This window comes from Pyrgilauda ruficollis, unplaced genomic scaffold (assembly GCF_017590135.1).
Source record: "Pyrgilauda ruficollis isolate IOZ18807 unplaced genomic scaffold, ASM1759013v1 scaffold6, whole genome shotgun sequence".
Classification (NCBI taxonomy): domain Eukaryota; kingdom Metazoa; phylum Chordata; class Aves; order Passeriformes; family Passeridae; genus Pyrgilauda; species Pyrgilauda ruficollis.
In genome coordinates this window covers 9,563,279-9,578,733 of record NW_024527710.1, presented here as the reverse complement: position 1 = coordinate 9,578,733, position 15,455 = coordinate 9,563,279, and the positions used below count along the sequence as shown (strand labels likewise).

Sequence of the window (15,455 nt, the reverse complement as noted above, 5' to 3'; positions counted from 1 at the left end):
GTCTCAATTGGATGACCACCAAATAAACACACTTGTGTTAGCCAATGTTCAAAATCCTGTAACCTCTTTATGAGCTCTTGTGATTCTGCTGTTCTCTTCTATGGTGGGGAAGGTCAAAGAGAGCACGGACTGAGGAAGGACAGTGCTGTGCAGATGTATGGTTCAGAGTCACTAAATGACTCTACTGTGGGCATGTATGTTAGGATTTGGGGAGTCCTTCAGAATAGTAGGATAATTAATGTTTGTATTTTTAAGACTTTTTGATATTGTAATTGTGGGCCACTTGAAATGATTGCTGGAGAATAAATGATTGCTCTTTACTTGCTTACTCTCATTGCTGAGGACAGCTGCTCTTGAGCTGTGGCCACCTTTCCCCAGATATGAAATGAAGGTGGTAAATGCAATTCCTGAGGGTTCAGAAGAGTTAAGGAGCAGGGGTCTGATTTTGTTGTTGATTTGGGGTGGTTTTTTTGTTTGTTTTTTTTTTAATTCAACCCAAAAAGTTAACTGTTTTTCGAAGTGTGTTTTCCCTCTTTGCCATAATCATCAAAAGAAACTTTAAGTTCCTTTTGCTTGAGGTTTTTTTCCTGTCAGTCCATTGATTCGATTTTGAATCAGCTCAATGACTAAAATACTGACAGTGGGAATCAGTGTATTCAAGTTCTTCATTCTGTCCCTGTCTTGTCATCAACACCATGGTGTGTTTTCCCCTACCTCTGTGACTACAGGCTTAAGCCCGTGGAGGGCTTGTCCCACCTGTACTAATCTGATGAAAAATGACTCCTCTGTGTTAGGTGGAGTCCCCTCCAGAACCAACCAGCCCCTTCCATATTTTCACATTGTAAAAACAAATACTTATTTTTATTCTCGTGTAACTCAAAACCGTATGAAGGTATTTTATTTAAACTTAAAAAAAGACTAAGCACAGAAAACATTATTCCCCAGAGAAGAGCTTTCAGAAAGCTATAAATGTGTGAGAACAGAGGGTTATAATGGAGATGGTTTTGCAACCTTAATCCTAGAAGGCTGGGCAACTACTTTGGCTGTCCTTATCCCCACGAGACTTGGTGGACATATGCTTGTACAAATGTGATAAATTTCACAGCTTGCACCTGATCTTTGCTAAAGACAATGTCATCTTCTAGAGCTGAGCGCAAAATGTCGGTCTTGCAAGTCACCTAAATTCTGGAGAGAAGTTGTCTCATTAACTCCCACCAAAACTCCTTCTGGGAATCTCTCTATTGCATCCTTTCCCCTGTTTCTAAAGACTGCAGCTCTGTTCTTGCACAAGAATCTGCATGACTTGTTTGGTGCCTGCTTGTGGTTCAGCTTTGTGAGCTGAACAGAGCCTCCAGCCTGCTGCAATCTAGGGACATTTGGATGTTCTCTAGATGATGACCTTGTGACCAACAGTCAGCCCATCTAATGCTCCTGTACTGCAGTGATGGTTTCTTCAGCTTCCCTTGCTCTTGGGAGTCTGAACCAAATGTTTGTGTCTCCTGTGTGGGGCCTTGAAGCAAGTGAAGCTGAGTGTGTCTGTGTGTTTGTGATGGCTGTGCTTTTGCAGGATGGGCACAGATGTCCCAGGTCAGCATTCTGCTGCAGACTCTGCTGTGAACCTCGGTCTGGCATCATGTCCAGAGTTGGGTGAAAATGGGCAGTACTGAGGCCAGCAGGCAAAATGATTGCAGAGCCCCCACCTGTGTGTATCAATGGTACAAAAAGGCTGCACTACCAGGTTTGGCAAGTCCTCTGTTATTAACAGCATGGATTAGGAAGCTGGTTTTAATCCTAGCCTTGACGTCACTGGCTCCTGGTCACCCCCACATTGTACTTCTTGCTACTTAGTGCCCAGCATGGCCCCTGTCCTTCCTGGCTTGGCAGTCCACTGGCCTGTTGCAGGGGGCTGCCAAGAGGTCCAAGAGTGGGATCGTGGCTGGAAGTTTAACTGGACTTGTTCCTGGGGCCGGTGTATGGGGCTGAGTTTGAAACCCTACCCTGAGAGCCACTGGTGAACCTTACTAAACAGTGGGGTGCTGCTAGGTAGGTGCAGAGATCATCCCTGTGCCACTGGTGTAGGTTTGCTTGAGACCCCAGAGACACAGCCAAGATGTGCTCTTGCAAAGCTGCTGCCTGAACTGCTCCAGCACTTGTTATTGACTTTCTGCTGCTTTATGTTTTCTGAAAAATACTAATTTTGCTAAATGCCAGTAAAGGGCTTTGTCTAGGCACCTCTACTTACAAAGGGTGAGATTTATTGGCCTCTTTGTCTACAAAGAAAGACCAGGCCTGATTATCAGATGGTACACCAGAGACAAGTGCTTAGGTAATCAGCAAACTGTCTTGGAGTAGAAATACGATGATTTTCCAAATAAACTCTCTAGGAAAAGCACTGTTGGTGTTAACATTACATGGGAGCCTGTCTGCTGTGCTGCTGATTTCCCCTCTCTCCTCTGCCTTTGCTAAGCAGTAGAACTGCTTAGTGTAGACTCTGTGTGGAAGGGTTACTGGGGTTGCTTGACATTACTCCTTGGGTTTGGATTACCTCTTCCATCCCTCTTCCTTCTTGAGGAAAACAGCACAGCATGGGAAGGGTACTTGGAAGGGTGGAGAGCTTGTTGCCTCCCTCAAGACATCGCTTTGCTTACCTTTTGGTGTGTCTGTGCTCTCCCCTGTCTACAGGATGTTTCTCCAACTCCCCACATCAATGGCCAGGAGCTGTCTTCCAGTGCTGGCTCGCTCTGAGACTTCATCTCATCCCCTTTCTCCTGGCCTGCTTCTGTAAAACAGCAGGTCGTGACCTTGGTTATTGTGAGGGGTGAGCTGAGTGCTTAGGTGAAGAAGTTGTTAAAAGCTATTATTAGGTGTATAAAGCTCATCATGCCCTTTTGGAAGATCCAGATGATTTTTCTGGTGCCCAAGAAAGTTCTTGCCAGGAGCTTAAGGAGAGGTTCCCTCTACACGCAAGATGCTTGTACAGATCTTTTCACGATACTTTGCTCTCTTTTTATGTCTGATTTTTATTGATTTTTTTTTCCTGAAGGAATAGACAATAAAAATACAAAAGGATAAAGGCATTATAGCTTGCTTATGTTCCCAAGTACCTCATGCTTCTTGGGATAACCAGTGAAATTTTACAATTGTGCAGTTTTATGTTTTTATACTTTTTCAAAGCTGCAAGACCAGATAATGCTGCAGAGATCCAATGCACTAGGTTGGATGTGGCAGATGGACATAACTGATAACAAAAAGTATCAGATGAGAGAGTAGAAATCTGGTCCAGTTTGAGCACTCTGACCTGTATTGAAATGTACCTCTGGAGCAGATACATTCCTTTGTATTCATGTGTGTGATTTCTGCAGTGTGAATCCTGTGTGCGCATGCTTGGCAATGTGTCCTTGTACAGACAGGCTGGTACTTTGCTGGCCTGGCAGGGAAGGACAGAAGGAATTTTGGGCAAGAACAAGCAGTGATTCTTGATGGCACCTCTGCATCTGCCTCCATATCCCCTCCCTCCTCCTAATGGGAAGTGTCTGGATGAGGCCATTATACCCTGTTCTCCCATGGCATGAGGGGTGGAGTGCTCCATAGATACAGTCCTGAGGGTGCCTGGAATGATAGAAACCATTTGCATCAGTACTGGCTAAGATAGTGAAAGGTCACGTGTCATCCTCAGCGCAGAAAAGACTTGGACCTCTTGGAGCAGGTTCAGAGGAGGACCAGGAAGATGAGCAGAGGGATGAGGAAAGGCTGGGAGCTTTGAGGTTGTTCAGTTTGGAGAAGACTCCCAAGAGATCTTATACCTTTTAGTACTTCAGAGGGCCTGTAAGATAGACTTTTCAGCTCGGCCCCATTGTGACAGGACAAGGAATAATGACTTTAAACTAGTCAACTAAGTGTACAGAAGAAGATTTTTACATTGAGGGTGATGAAACAGAGGCAGAGGTTGCCAGAGAGGTAACATTCAAGGTCAGGTTGGACAAGGCTGTGAGTAAGCTGATTTAGTTGAAGATGTCCATGCTCACTGCGAGGGAGGTTGGACTGGATGAATTTTGAAGGTCCCTTCCTAAACAAACTATTTTATGATTCTGTGTTCCTTTCCAAACACACCTTTCAGTCACTTCTAGAGATTTGGGTTGGGCTGCTGTCTGAAAGGCAGAACCAGCACTTTGCAATAGGTGAGCTGTCCACCTCTGCCAGAAGAATACATGGAGAGAAAGATGGCAAGAAAAGCAAAAACCATACCAGTGAGCTTTAAAAACTGCTCTAAAGAGCCGTGCATTAGTTCCTCAAATCTATTTGCTTCTCAGAGTGTGGAAGTCTGTAGGTAGCAGCTGTTAACACAATTAAAATAGAGATTAATATAAAAATAGTTTCTGAAATATAAAAGAGTGTCTGTGTCCCTCCACTTTCCTAAAATTCCATTTCACAATGGCTTGATGGACTTGAGAAACACACCTAGAGGAACTCTGCATTCTTAAAATTAAAATACTTTCCCTAAAAGGTATGTATTGCCATTTCATGGGAGTCACTATGAGAAAATAATCTATCCACTTACAGTTTATTCAGTGAGTCAGGTATTTGGTATTCATTAAATGCCATTACAGTTTAATTGGAGTTTAATATAATTTCTTTTTCTGTCCTCCAAGTTCAGTGCTGTAAGCCAAGCATCCAAAGAAACTGAGAGATAGAAACCATTTAGCTTCCTTCAGTTGCCACATACTTAATAAAGCAGAGCCTGCTGGTTTGTGAGAGGAACTTATGTTGTACGAGTAGGTTGAGCTGGTCTGTGTGGAAGAGTTACTCCTGGGTGATGATGGGGCCATCAGTATCTCTTAACTGGATGCTATGGCTTCCAGAGGTGTGGATGCTTCTAGGTTGTGCTTGACCTTTATTTTATGAAAACGTGTGAGATGTGTAGCTTCAGGAAAGTGCCATATGAAGTGAAATCCCATAGTGTGCACTTGTTTTAATAATGATTTTTTTAATTACTTGGGTGCATTGATGGCAAGCTACTGAACTCCGATATTCAATATGTTAAAAGACAGTTTTGTCAGTTGGAAGGCAGACGGAAAAATTATCTGTTTTCCATGTGCCTCAAGCTCTCCTGGGCAGACACAGGCAGAGGCCCCTGAGACTGCATCTTTTAATGCATGTGTTTAGCTTTGAACAGCCGTGCAGTCGAGGAGCAGTCAGTAGGAGTATCTGTTGGCAGGACCTCTTCTAAGGAACCTACTGGAAAAGACTAGACAGGGCTCTGGAAGAAAGTGCTTTTCTTCAGATTTCATTCCATTATTTTAAAATACAGTTTTGAACTGCTGAGGAATGCTGTGATGGACTGTGGGAATGTGCACATGCTGCCTGCCCTGCTCAGGGCAGGATGACTGGGCCCTCTCCAGGTCTCACTTACCAATACTTCTCTGTTTGGTTCATCTAACACTGAAATTTTGGTGTCACTGTGATAGCAGAGGAATGTCCTGAGACCTTGCTAGTTACCACTGCCTGTGTACATCAAGACAACACCAAAACTGCTGAAGGGCATGTTGAAAAAGGGCATCATGCTGGTGCATGACACTGCTCCCCAAGTGGACCCTGCCATGCTGAGAATTTGCGGTTTTGTGGTGTGGGTAGGAGCCCTGCTATATTTCTGTGTTTGGGATGGAGCTGGGCCCTTGCCTGTGGCTGGGGAGCTACCAGGGTCACTCTGCTGTGGCTGGTTTCTCATCAACACCCATGTGGGTCACAGGAGCATTTTTGGTTGCAGAAAGATGGACAGGAGAGTAGACCTCTCTAACGATCTTTTGAGTGCTGCTCTGGTGACTGCTTTCCGTTTGTCTCTGTTTCAGCTGACTGGGATTATTCAAGGCATGGTGGATGGGCAGCCAAGCCTCCAGCAAGTGCTTGAGGTAAGCACAGTAACCTTTAGTTCTCAAACTCTGACCTCTGGTCTTGTAGTCCCCTCTTCATCTCTTTCCCTGCACCCTCCCCTTGCTGAGAATCGAACCGCGTAATTTGACTATGATTACAGCTTCATTAGAATAACATTTGCTGTCACACTGGTGACACACTGCTGAGATTATTGAACCATTGATCTGTCATCTCCAGCTGTTCATGTCAAGGGTGCTGACAAGATATCCAAACTCCTGCCAGTAGATAGGAGAAGAGGCGATTCTTTCTTGAGCCAGTTTTAAAGCATCAAGACATTGCTCAAGACCACTGCTCCTGGAGATTCTGCTTTCATTTCTTTTCCCCTCCCTCAGCACTTTATTCAATTATTTTTTCTACCTATTTAAATGCTCAATAATACATGTAGAATAGAAAGAAAATGCCTCGGAAATCTAATCTAAAGGATGTGTGAATGCAGATACAGCCCTAGTAATACCTTCTGCTTAATGTGGAATTCCTAGAGAATTTAAGGCTTAATTAGCTTGGAAGTATTTCTCCATCAATAGCTTTTGTTGGTAGTCAGATAGTGAAGGAAACCTCCTCAAGGAGAGCCTACTTGGGCTGCAGATTGGTGTTTGATGCGTCTTCTCTGTCAGGATTTCCACTGCTGTGTTACCTAATTGTTCCTAATCAGAATAATTGCAACAATTGTTTCTCTGAGGAAATCAAATTAAAGGTGTTAAAATCCTCCATGGAGACAGCACTTGATGGGCACTCACATCAGGGAGTTTAGAATGGTTACCCCTGCTGTCCCCAACTCCGGGCAGGCTCATGTGAGCTCATTTTTGGACAGAAAAATTGTTCATACAGCAGCATGTTTCTAGGTTAAAAAGAGATTCAGGTCAGGCAACTTCTGAGGCATGCTGGTTTACTCAGGAGTGAAAGGTGTCAAGCAAGGGAAAAGAGGAAGGATTTCTGTTGCTCAAGCATTGAAAATGCTGCTAGTGAGGTTGCATACTAACAGTTGATTGCCTGCCACTGCAAGATTCTGGGCACATTGTCTGCTAGTTTTGGCTGGAATAAGTATCTGTGCAGGGCTTCTAGTCTAAGTTAGTTCCTTTAATCCCTGAGGTGGATTGCATCCTCCAGGTTAACATGGCCCAGGACCCAGAACATCTGTCCCTGTGGGAAGTTGATCAGGAATAGTGGATCCACTTTAAATCCACACTACACTGAACAAGCACTTCTTCAGAACTGTAAGAAGGAAAGAGGGATCCAGCCTGGAGAGGGAGGAGACACCTGGCTTTGCTTGTTACTGCCGCACAGTGCCTGAGTGTGCCCAGCCTTTCCATTTTTTTCCCCTTCCCGTATTCCCCTGATGCTATATGAATTAGTGTATGTGAGAAATGCTGTAGGGGAGGGATGCCGTCTCAATATACCTGTCTTTTCTCCTCAATGGAGGGGAACAAAAGTTATGTTTCCTACGAGCCTCTTTGGTACAGGGAGAGGAGAAATGCCAGGTAACAGCACAGCTGTATCGTCCCGTTAACGCTGCGCAACTTTCATCCCTCCACAAGCAGAGCTGCTGCGGTGTCTGATAAGATCATCTCTCCTCTGGTTGCCTGATGTCTCCTATCAGAAATCTTCAAAGGTCCAAACGTGCTGTTGTTGAGATGGCAAGCAAAGAGAGAAGAGAGAGAGGGAGAGGTTGGATAAGATCACAATTTTCTTCTCTCTTGATTGCAAGCAGCTTATCTGAGTTTAACTCTTGTGGCTCGGCCTGTCTCTGCAAAACTCATCCTCTTTTCTTGCCTTCCTTTCAGAGGGTTGACGAGTGGATGGCAAAGGAAGGCCTCTTAGATCCCAGCGTCAAGTCGATTTTTGTGACCTGTGGAGACTGGGATTTGAAAGTGATGTGAGTATGGGAGGGGAGGGGGATTTTCCTGGGCTTTATTGCTCTGTGCTTGCCTGTAGTCTTTGTCCTTGCAAGCCTCCAACTGTCTCTAGTCATTGTTTCTTAGGGAAATTGTTGTTGGCCGTGCATAATTGGGAGAGGAGAGTTGTTTGAGAAAACAGGTGGGTGCTGGGCATGGTGCAAGATCACTGCTTAGGATATTCCCTGTAGTGATTGAAGCCTTTCAGAACACCAGTAAAAGTTTAAACTGGAGCTTTGTGACGTTTTGCCTTTTACCCAATATGCTTTCCAAAGGGATGGATATTTCTGAGTGCATACTTGGATGATCATACGTGAAGATCCTTACCTGACTTCCTGCATTGAAGGGGTTTTTGTGAAATCTTGGCACAGTAATTCAATGTGAATCACAGAGTAGTCTTTGGAATAGAATACAAGCAGAACACAAGCCAGGTCTGGCATGCTCCAGTGGTGTTCTTATCGTTAAGGTCATCTTCATCAGCTGGGTGAATATCTGGCAAGTACCAGGTGGGGACCTGCACTGGGATCTGCAAGTGTTAGTGTATGTGCATGTTTTGTTAGAAAAATAGCTAGGCCACAACCTAAAAATGATATTGTAAGAATGGAGCTAAATGTCCAAAAATTAAATTAGTTCAATGTCTAAAATGTTTGCAGATCAGTGTCCTACAGAGCTGCATTCCCTTGGATTTGTATAATCTTGCTTCAGCTTTTCATTTCCCTGTGGTGCTGGGTAAAGACTCCTGTTGTTATCACACCAGTAAAGCATGGGCTTGACACATCCCATCCTAAACTGACAGCCACAACTTGTTAGTAGTGTTACTTGGTTTTCACTGTGACATTGGTTTCCCCAAGCTGGAAGCCTAAATAAACTGCGCATAGTCTAGGAGCAATCAGCACCAGTTCTTCCCTGACAAGTAGTCTTTGCAGAGTGGCAGCTCCTTGCTTTTTCTTTGTGTAATTAGTGAAACATGAAATATGGGGTCCAAAGCTCAGCACAAGCACTAGTGGTGGTGAGAAATTGGCTCCAGACAGAGACAGAGGGGTGGTATTTGAATTTTTGAGTCAGAATCTCGGTCTTTGCTCAGGCTGTGTTCAGAGCTCATATTGCAAGTTCCTGTGTTAGTTGCTTAAATTAGGAGTGAGTTATTTTTCATTATATATCATGTTTATGCTTCTGTTACAGGCCAGCACAGTTGCTGTGCTAAGCTTCTGTTTCTCATGTATTCTGTTTTCTCTATTCTTTACTCCTGTATTGCTGTTGTGAGAGTCCAATTTACCACTTTGTTGATGGTTGTGAGAAACAGTTATCTTTCCTCCAAGCCCATCTTTCCATCCCTTCACAGTGGGCTGGCAAGATTCCCAGGTAACAACATCCTAACTTGGCATTCATATGGAAAGAGCAACCTGGATGTGTTGAGGTGGCTTTTTTTTTTTTTCTTCAGAGCTCTACAGTAGGCAAATAGAGGTAAAGATGAGCCCCATTTGTGGTGAGCCGTAGAGGTTGTGAGGTGAGCTGGCTCAGAGGGACATGCTGTTCTGGAGTGGAGATACACTATTCACTGTTTGCAGCGGTCTCTTGCATGGATTGTCCCTCACTAGTCAGCTGGAAAAGAAGACTCCACTCCTGGCCATGAGGTTGTTGAGAGTGGTTCATTTCTCCCTCTTCCTTTTAAATTTTTTTTTTAAAACCATTAACTTCAGAATTCAATCCTGAAGCATCTTCAGGGCAAAGCAGAAAATGCATTCTGTGTTTCCAAGCACATGGATAGCAGGAGTCTGGCTGCAGCTGCCTGGTGAGTAGCACATCACGCTGCTCCATTGCCGATTGGGTGCTGCAGCGTGTAGCGTCACATCTGATTAGCACCATGCCAGGGGATGAGGCTCGAGTGAGGACTCCCTGCCAGCTCTGACTTGTCTCATTTCCCATTACTTTTATCTGTCACCACAAATGCCGAGTCTCCCTCCTGAACTAATTAAGTTTGCGTGTGTTTAGACACATTGCCAAATAGGGTTTAGCAAAGCAGAACTGAGCATCTCTTTTTAAAGAGAGAAAGCGGAGAGCTGAAACAAGGCTGCTCAGACAGGGAGACAGAGCCTCAGAGACGTGGAACATCCATGAGGTATTCCAGGGAATCACTCCATGCTTCCCTACAAGACCTGTGGTGTAGCTGATGCCCTTTGCTACCACGTTGAGACCACACGCTGGTCACAAAAGGCAGTATGAAGGGAGGTGGAGCTGTTTGTCCACTTTTGGAGGAGTGTTGTTGGAACATTGCATGGTAGAAACTTGGCTGGCTTCCAGAGGAATTGAGGACGCTGAGGTGAGTGCAACACTTCCTGACTTAAGGAGCCACCACTTGTGACAAGTTTACTCCTAACTCTGCTCTTTCTTTTCTCAGCTTCCTTAGTAATGACAGCTGCTTGCATAGCTGCAATCCTCTTACCCAGATCTTGAGTGGTTTGGAGTTCCTGTCGTCCGTTGTCCTTAGCTTGGCTGGCAAACCATGCAGCTTTGTTCCTGGCTTCTCCAGCAGTGGCCTGGGCATTTAGTTTGGCTTCTGTCTGCATGTGCTGTTCTAGAACTGAGATATGGTGTCTTCTGGACTGGCCTGTCTACTGTGAGGGCTCCCAGCAGGTGCCACTGGTAGGTGCCAGGGAGCACAGTGGGTTGAGCAAGTTGGATGTGGGGAAGTGGCTGTAACAAGGAGGAGGAATCTTCAAGCTTGTCAGTGTTGGATATAGGGATAAGGTAGGGAAATAGCCCTGCTTAAGCAAGGAGCTGCAATGTGTGTAGCTCAAACAAAAGCACCAGAGAAATAGTAATTGTCAGGGTACTGCTCTCTGCTGATGGTGTCTGGCACTGCTGAGTCTGCAGGATTCAAGATATAAACTCAGCTGCTAAAGGATCAGTAAAGCTTCTGCTTGGCTCAGGGATCTTCAGGAAATGAGGCGCTGTGTGGCTACAGACTTGATTGCTTTTGAACACTGGAGCTTCCTTGGAAGACCACAGAGCTGTTTGTCTGTCTTCCCTCAGACAACAGGGAGCACTAGTTACAAGGAGCCGGATGCCCAGAACAGGAAGTTCTGGGTACGCAGAACGCCAAGCATGTGAGATGGGCTTATGGAGGTTTAGCACGAGTCAAGGTCCTCGGCCATGCTACCAAAGGCTTTGTCATGGGTGTGGTGCACCATCAGAAGGTGCACCTGTTGGAGGGATTTGGTTGCTGCTGGAGAGAGTCTGTTGTGTGAGAGGGCTCCTAAATGAAGCGCTGATCCTCTGCTGGCTGTGCTTGGATCAACCTGCTTTCAGTTCTTGGTGTGTGTGAATCAGGCTGGAGTTGGGGAGACAGCAGCTCTCCTGCCAGCCCTCCCCTTCCCTCTTGTTAAGATGCAATTTCTTTAATGAGGAAAACCTCTTGAGTAGGAACATCACCTTTCTTGAAGGCTTGTCCTGACAAGGCAGTTCAAGCCGACAGAGTCGCATATCAACTTCAGCAAATATCAGTCACTCATTACAGAGACTCTTCTCCCCCCCACCCCCCAGCAACACCCCTCATTCCCAGACAAGGGAATGAATCACACTTCTGCTCTTGAATACATCATGACAAGTCATGGTTCTAATGAGAGAGGGCCATTCATTCTGGGTGGAAAGTTCCCTGTGTCGACTCAGAAATGTTATTAATTAAAGAGAGCTACCTGAAGCAAAAGATGAAAGGAGCACCAGACCTGCCAAGCTAAAATATGAGTGGGGATACAGCCTCGTTAGACGCACGGTCCTCAGGCCTCTGCATGCTCAGTGGGAGGATTCCTTTAGCCTGTTGCAAGGAGCTGTAGTCCAAGTTTAACAGCTCCAGGGATGGATTCAGATACCTGATGTCATCTGCTTTAGTGCTTGGACCTCATTCTGCACCTAGGTTGGAACTGACACAAGTCATTAAGCTAATAGCATTGATGTGGCATTGGGTGGCAAGGGTAACGTGCCTCTGGCGGGGCTGAGGGAGCTGCTGACTGCAGGAGGCAGGTTTAATGGAAAAGAGGGTACTTAGTATCTGCCAGAGTTGAGCCCTTGTAATATAAGCTCTTTAGTGTAGTTTATCTCTGCTGAAATGTCAAATTGCTTTCCCCTGTGTGTGGAACCAGTTTGTGGGCTCTTAAACACAATGTGAATTAATCCTGGCAACGAAAGAGGCATTTTTACCATATGTTCATAGATACAGAGTTGAAGTACAGTGAGGTTAAGTGAGAAGCCTGTGGCTGTGCACGCAGGCAGAGGCAGAGTCTTATGTCCCAAATCTCAGACCTGCACCATAATGTCAGAAGCATCAGTTAATCCTTCTCCTTACAGATTTGGATTGTTCTGTAAATGCACTGAGCACAGCCAAAAGTACATGTAAGCTTTGGTCTATGTAACAGTGACATGAAGATGCTTTAACTGCACTTACTGTGACTGATCAGAACATGCTAATTTATGTCTTCACAGGAAACTACTGCTCAGAAGTTTTTTATTTTCTTAAATAAGTGTTAAAAGGCAAGTACTCTCTAATATAGTGATAAAACATAGTGAAGTGTCTTGAAATGTTTATAGCCCTTGGTGCTCTTCCTAGGTTGGATATTAGTAAATTCTGAGCAGTAAATTATACGATTGCTTAATTTTGTCTTACTGTTTTAATTCTTTCTTGCAAGTTACACAGACTGGGAGGATGCTTGTCTTCTCCGACCAGCTCCAAGTGTGACAGTGGGTTGCTCTTTCTAGGCTTCTGTCCTGGACATTTTTGAGATCAGAATTAGGTCATGAATGGAAAAGAATTGTTGGTGCTAGTGTCCTCTGTACATGCTGTTCTTTATCACAGGACCAGGAGGGGGTCAGTAGCCTCTGCCTCAGAGAGAAATTGCAGATGGCCACTGACTGGAGTGGGAATGCTTGGGTAGTCATGAGGAAAGGCAGGAGAAGGTGTGGCTGTGTGACAGCAGGGCAAGAGGTGTGTTCAGAGTTGAGAGCAACCAGAAGGATGTGGTAATTGAAAGATAATGTAGTAATCTGTATTTAAAGCTAATAAAACAATTCCTTTCCAATTAAGATCTTTAGATTAGCTTGGTGGTGTTTTTTTAGTGGGGATCATTTTGCTGAACAAGCCTATGCTGTATCTCTTCACATGGTTACATTGGCTGAACAAAGAGTGTGGTGTGAACTACAGTGAAGGGATGGGACTGAATATCCAGGGTCAGGAACCTTTTGAGTCAGCTTTGCTGATGGAGTTGTTCATGTAATTACATCCTAAAGTGCTTTGCCAGAGCTAAGCAAGGGAGCCTTGTGAGCACTTACAGGGAATAGCACTGACCCCATTCACTTCTGCGACCCTGCAGTCCAGCTTTTTGTTTTTAAAGAAAATGATATCACTTATGCAAAAAAAAAAAAAAAAAAAAAAAATTGAAAAAAAATTAGGATTTTAAGATTCCTCCTCTGTACACTCTTATTTAAAACGAATATACCAGACTTGACTTTTGTTATCCCTATGTACCAGTTACCCTGGCTGACTCCTGTTCTTGTCTTTATTTGAAATAATTGGTTGCTTGGGCTTCTGCAAGTTACATTGTCCTAGATGTCTGGAAATGTCTTTGGGTTAAGCTTTGGACATTAAGTCTTTGCATAGGGGTCATCATGCAGTGGACTGTCACCTTCAGGTCTGTTCCTTAGCAAAGACATTTTCATATCAGGGCTGTAGTGGCTACAGATTTACTGAGCTGTGGTGCCCAGTGCACTTTGGGGAGCAGGACTCTTCTACCTGGGAATTAAGACCAAAGAAGTTGGAAGCAGCGTGAAAAGAGTCTGGAGAAACTTACAAATAAATTTGCAGTCTAGGGGAGAATGAGACAGGCATTGCATCATGTACTTTATTTCCAGCACTGAACCTTTGGGATGGAGTAATAAGTGGAGAAGGTAGTTTTTTCTACCCCTGGGTAACTTAACTCAAGCTGTTTGAAAACAGTCACACTAAACTGGATGTAAATCAATGGTCTCAATGTCATCTGCTCACAGAGTAGGGAACCATAATTCCCTCTGCACCAGGAATCACTAGTATGAATTCTGTGTCCAGGGTTTTAGTGAATTCAGGCAAAATGGTTTCAAAATCAAGGGATCTATAATGGGTGCTTGGTAAATGGGTGCCTTGCCTCTGTCTTTATGAGAGCCCTCTAATAGCAGTTCAGGATTGCAGTGATTCTGTGCCTTGGGGAATTGAAAAGCTGGTTGGCTTGGGACTGCAGAGGACCATCACTGAAGGGCTGTTTGCCATCTGAATTTCGTTGTTCGTGGCATGTGTGAAAAACAGGATTAGCTCCACAAAGTGTTTGTTTTCTCTTAAAATAGCTTAATTTTTCTAGTGTTAGACAGCCATAGTGTTTCATGCTGGGTCTGAAATGTCAGCTCTCTTCCTTAGGATCCCAGCTCTTCTTACTTTGCAGAGGGCGCCAGTGCTGCCCTCTCAGTGGCTTGGCTGGGAGAGATGTGCTTATGGCTTCTTTGCCTAGAGAGCTCTGCTTGAAGAATACTGCCAGCCTGGGAGCAGCATCCTTCCTATTTCACTTGCTCTGCTGTGTGAGTCTATAGCTTTCTTGAAAATGTTTTATTTTGTTGGGATGTTTGTTGCCTGTTGGGAGCCATTTTCCTGGAAGGGTTCAGTCCCTTTCCTCCTGAAGCTCCTGGCTGGCAAAGACCTACTGGGCCATCTTGAGGTCATCCCTGGTATTTTCCCTCCAGCATATTCTCATGTGCCTTGTCCAGTGACACTCTGTATCCTCAGGAGTAGATAATGGGGTGCATGCAGGACTTGGGAGGACACCAGAGCTGCAGGCTAACTTTTTGAGCTGAGTCCGTTTCATGTGGGAGTCACCTTTTTCCATGTTTGGCACAGGTGCTGCCGTCGGCAGCCTGGCACCCCAAAGGCACATGCTCAGACATTGATGTGGACCAGGTGTCAGCAATGATGTGAGGCATATGGAGGTGGTAGTAGAAGAAAGCAGAATAGAGAAGTCTGTGGGAAGAAGACAGAGGAAGCAGGGTGATGTCCTGGCAGGGTTGTGTCCGGGAAGCTCATACTGCCTAGGACTTCATCCTGCCTTGGTCCTACCAGCTTTACCTCTCTTGGAGCAAGGATTTCTCTCATCCTCTCTGCCTGGAACCTTGGGACACCCTTCGTTTTTCTTCTGTAGGTGCCTCTTGGTCATCTCTAATTTCCTTGCTTCCGTTTTTCCATGTGAATGTTAAACCAGGTCTCGGTGTTGACTGTTGGCCAGCATGCCCAAGGTGCTCGGGCACCGGCTGACTTCAGTTCCTCATCCCTGCCTGGAGTCACGTCTGTCCCTGCAAACCAGGTGGATGGATTAGGCTGGTGGGAGGTTGCCAAGACCTCTCCTCCAGCTCACAATGCTCCCAGCTCTGAAGAGAACTTTTACATTTTATGGACCATTTAGCTTCCCAATGGTGATCCTAGTTCTTCACAGCATGTATATGCCATTTATTGGTTATTAAAAGGACTCCTGAAAAGGATCTGCCCTCTGAGTCAGAGCTCTTCCATGCAGTTAATTGCAGGAAGGTTTTCCTTAGACTGTGAGGCTTAATATTTCCAAACTCTCCCTA

At 45.0% G+C, this 15,455-nt stretch overlaps 1 protein-coding gene across 2 annotated transcripts in view; it reads left to right on the top strand.

Annotated features, from left to right (window-relative positions):
* Positions 1-15,455, top strand: part of ERI3 (ERI1 exoribonuclease family member 3) — a 118,787-nt gene that overhangs the window by 14,427 nt on the left and 88,905 nt on the right. For both annotated transcript variants that reach the window (XR_005956465.1, XM_041483546.1), the window contains exons 3-4: positions 5,847-5,906; positions 7,710-7,801. Coding sequence is in view for 1 of the 2 variants with exons in the window: in XM_041483546.1 (XP_041339480.1) it covers positions 5,847-5,906; positions 7,710-7,801 (152 nt within the window). In the remaining variant the exon portion in view is untranslated. The remainder of the gene's footprint in view (positions 1-5,846; positions 5,907-7,709; positions 7,802-15,455) is intronic.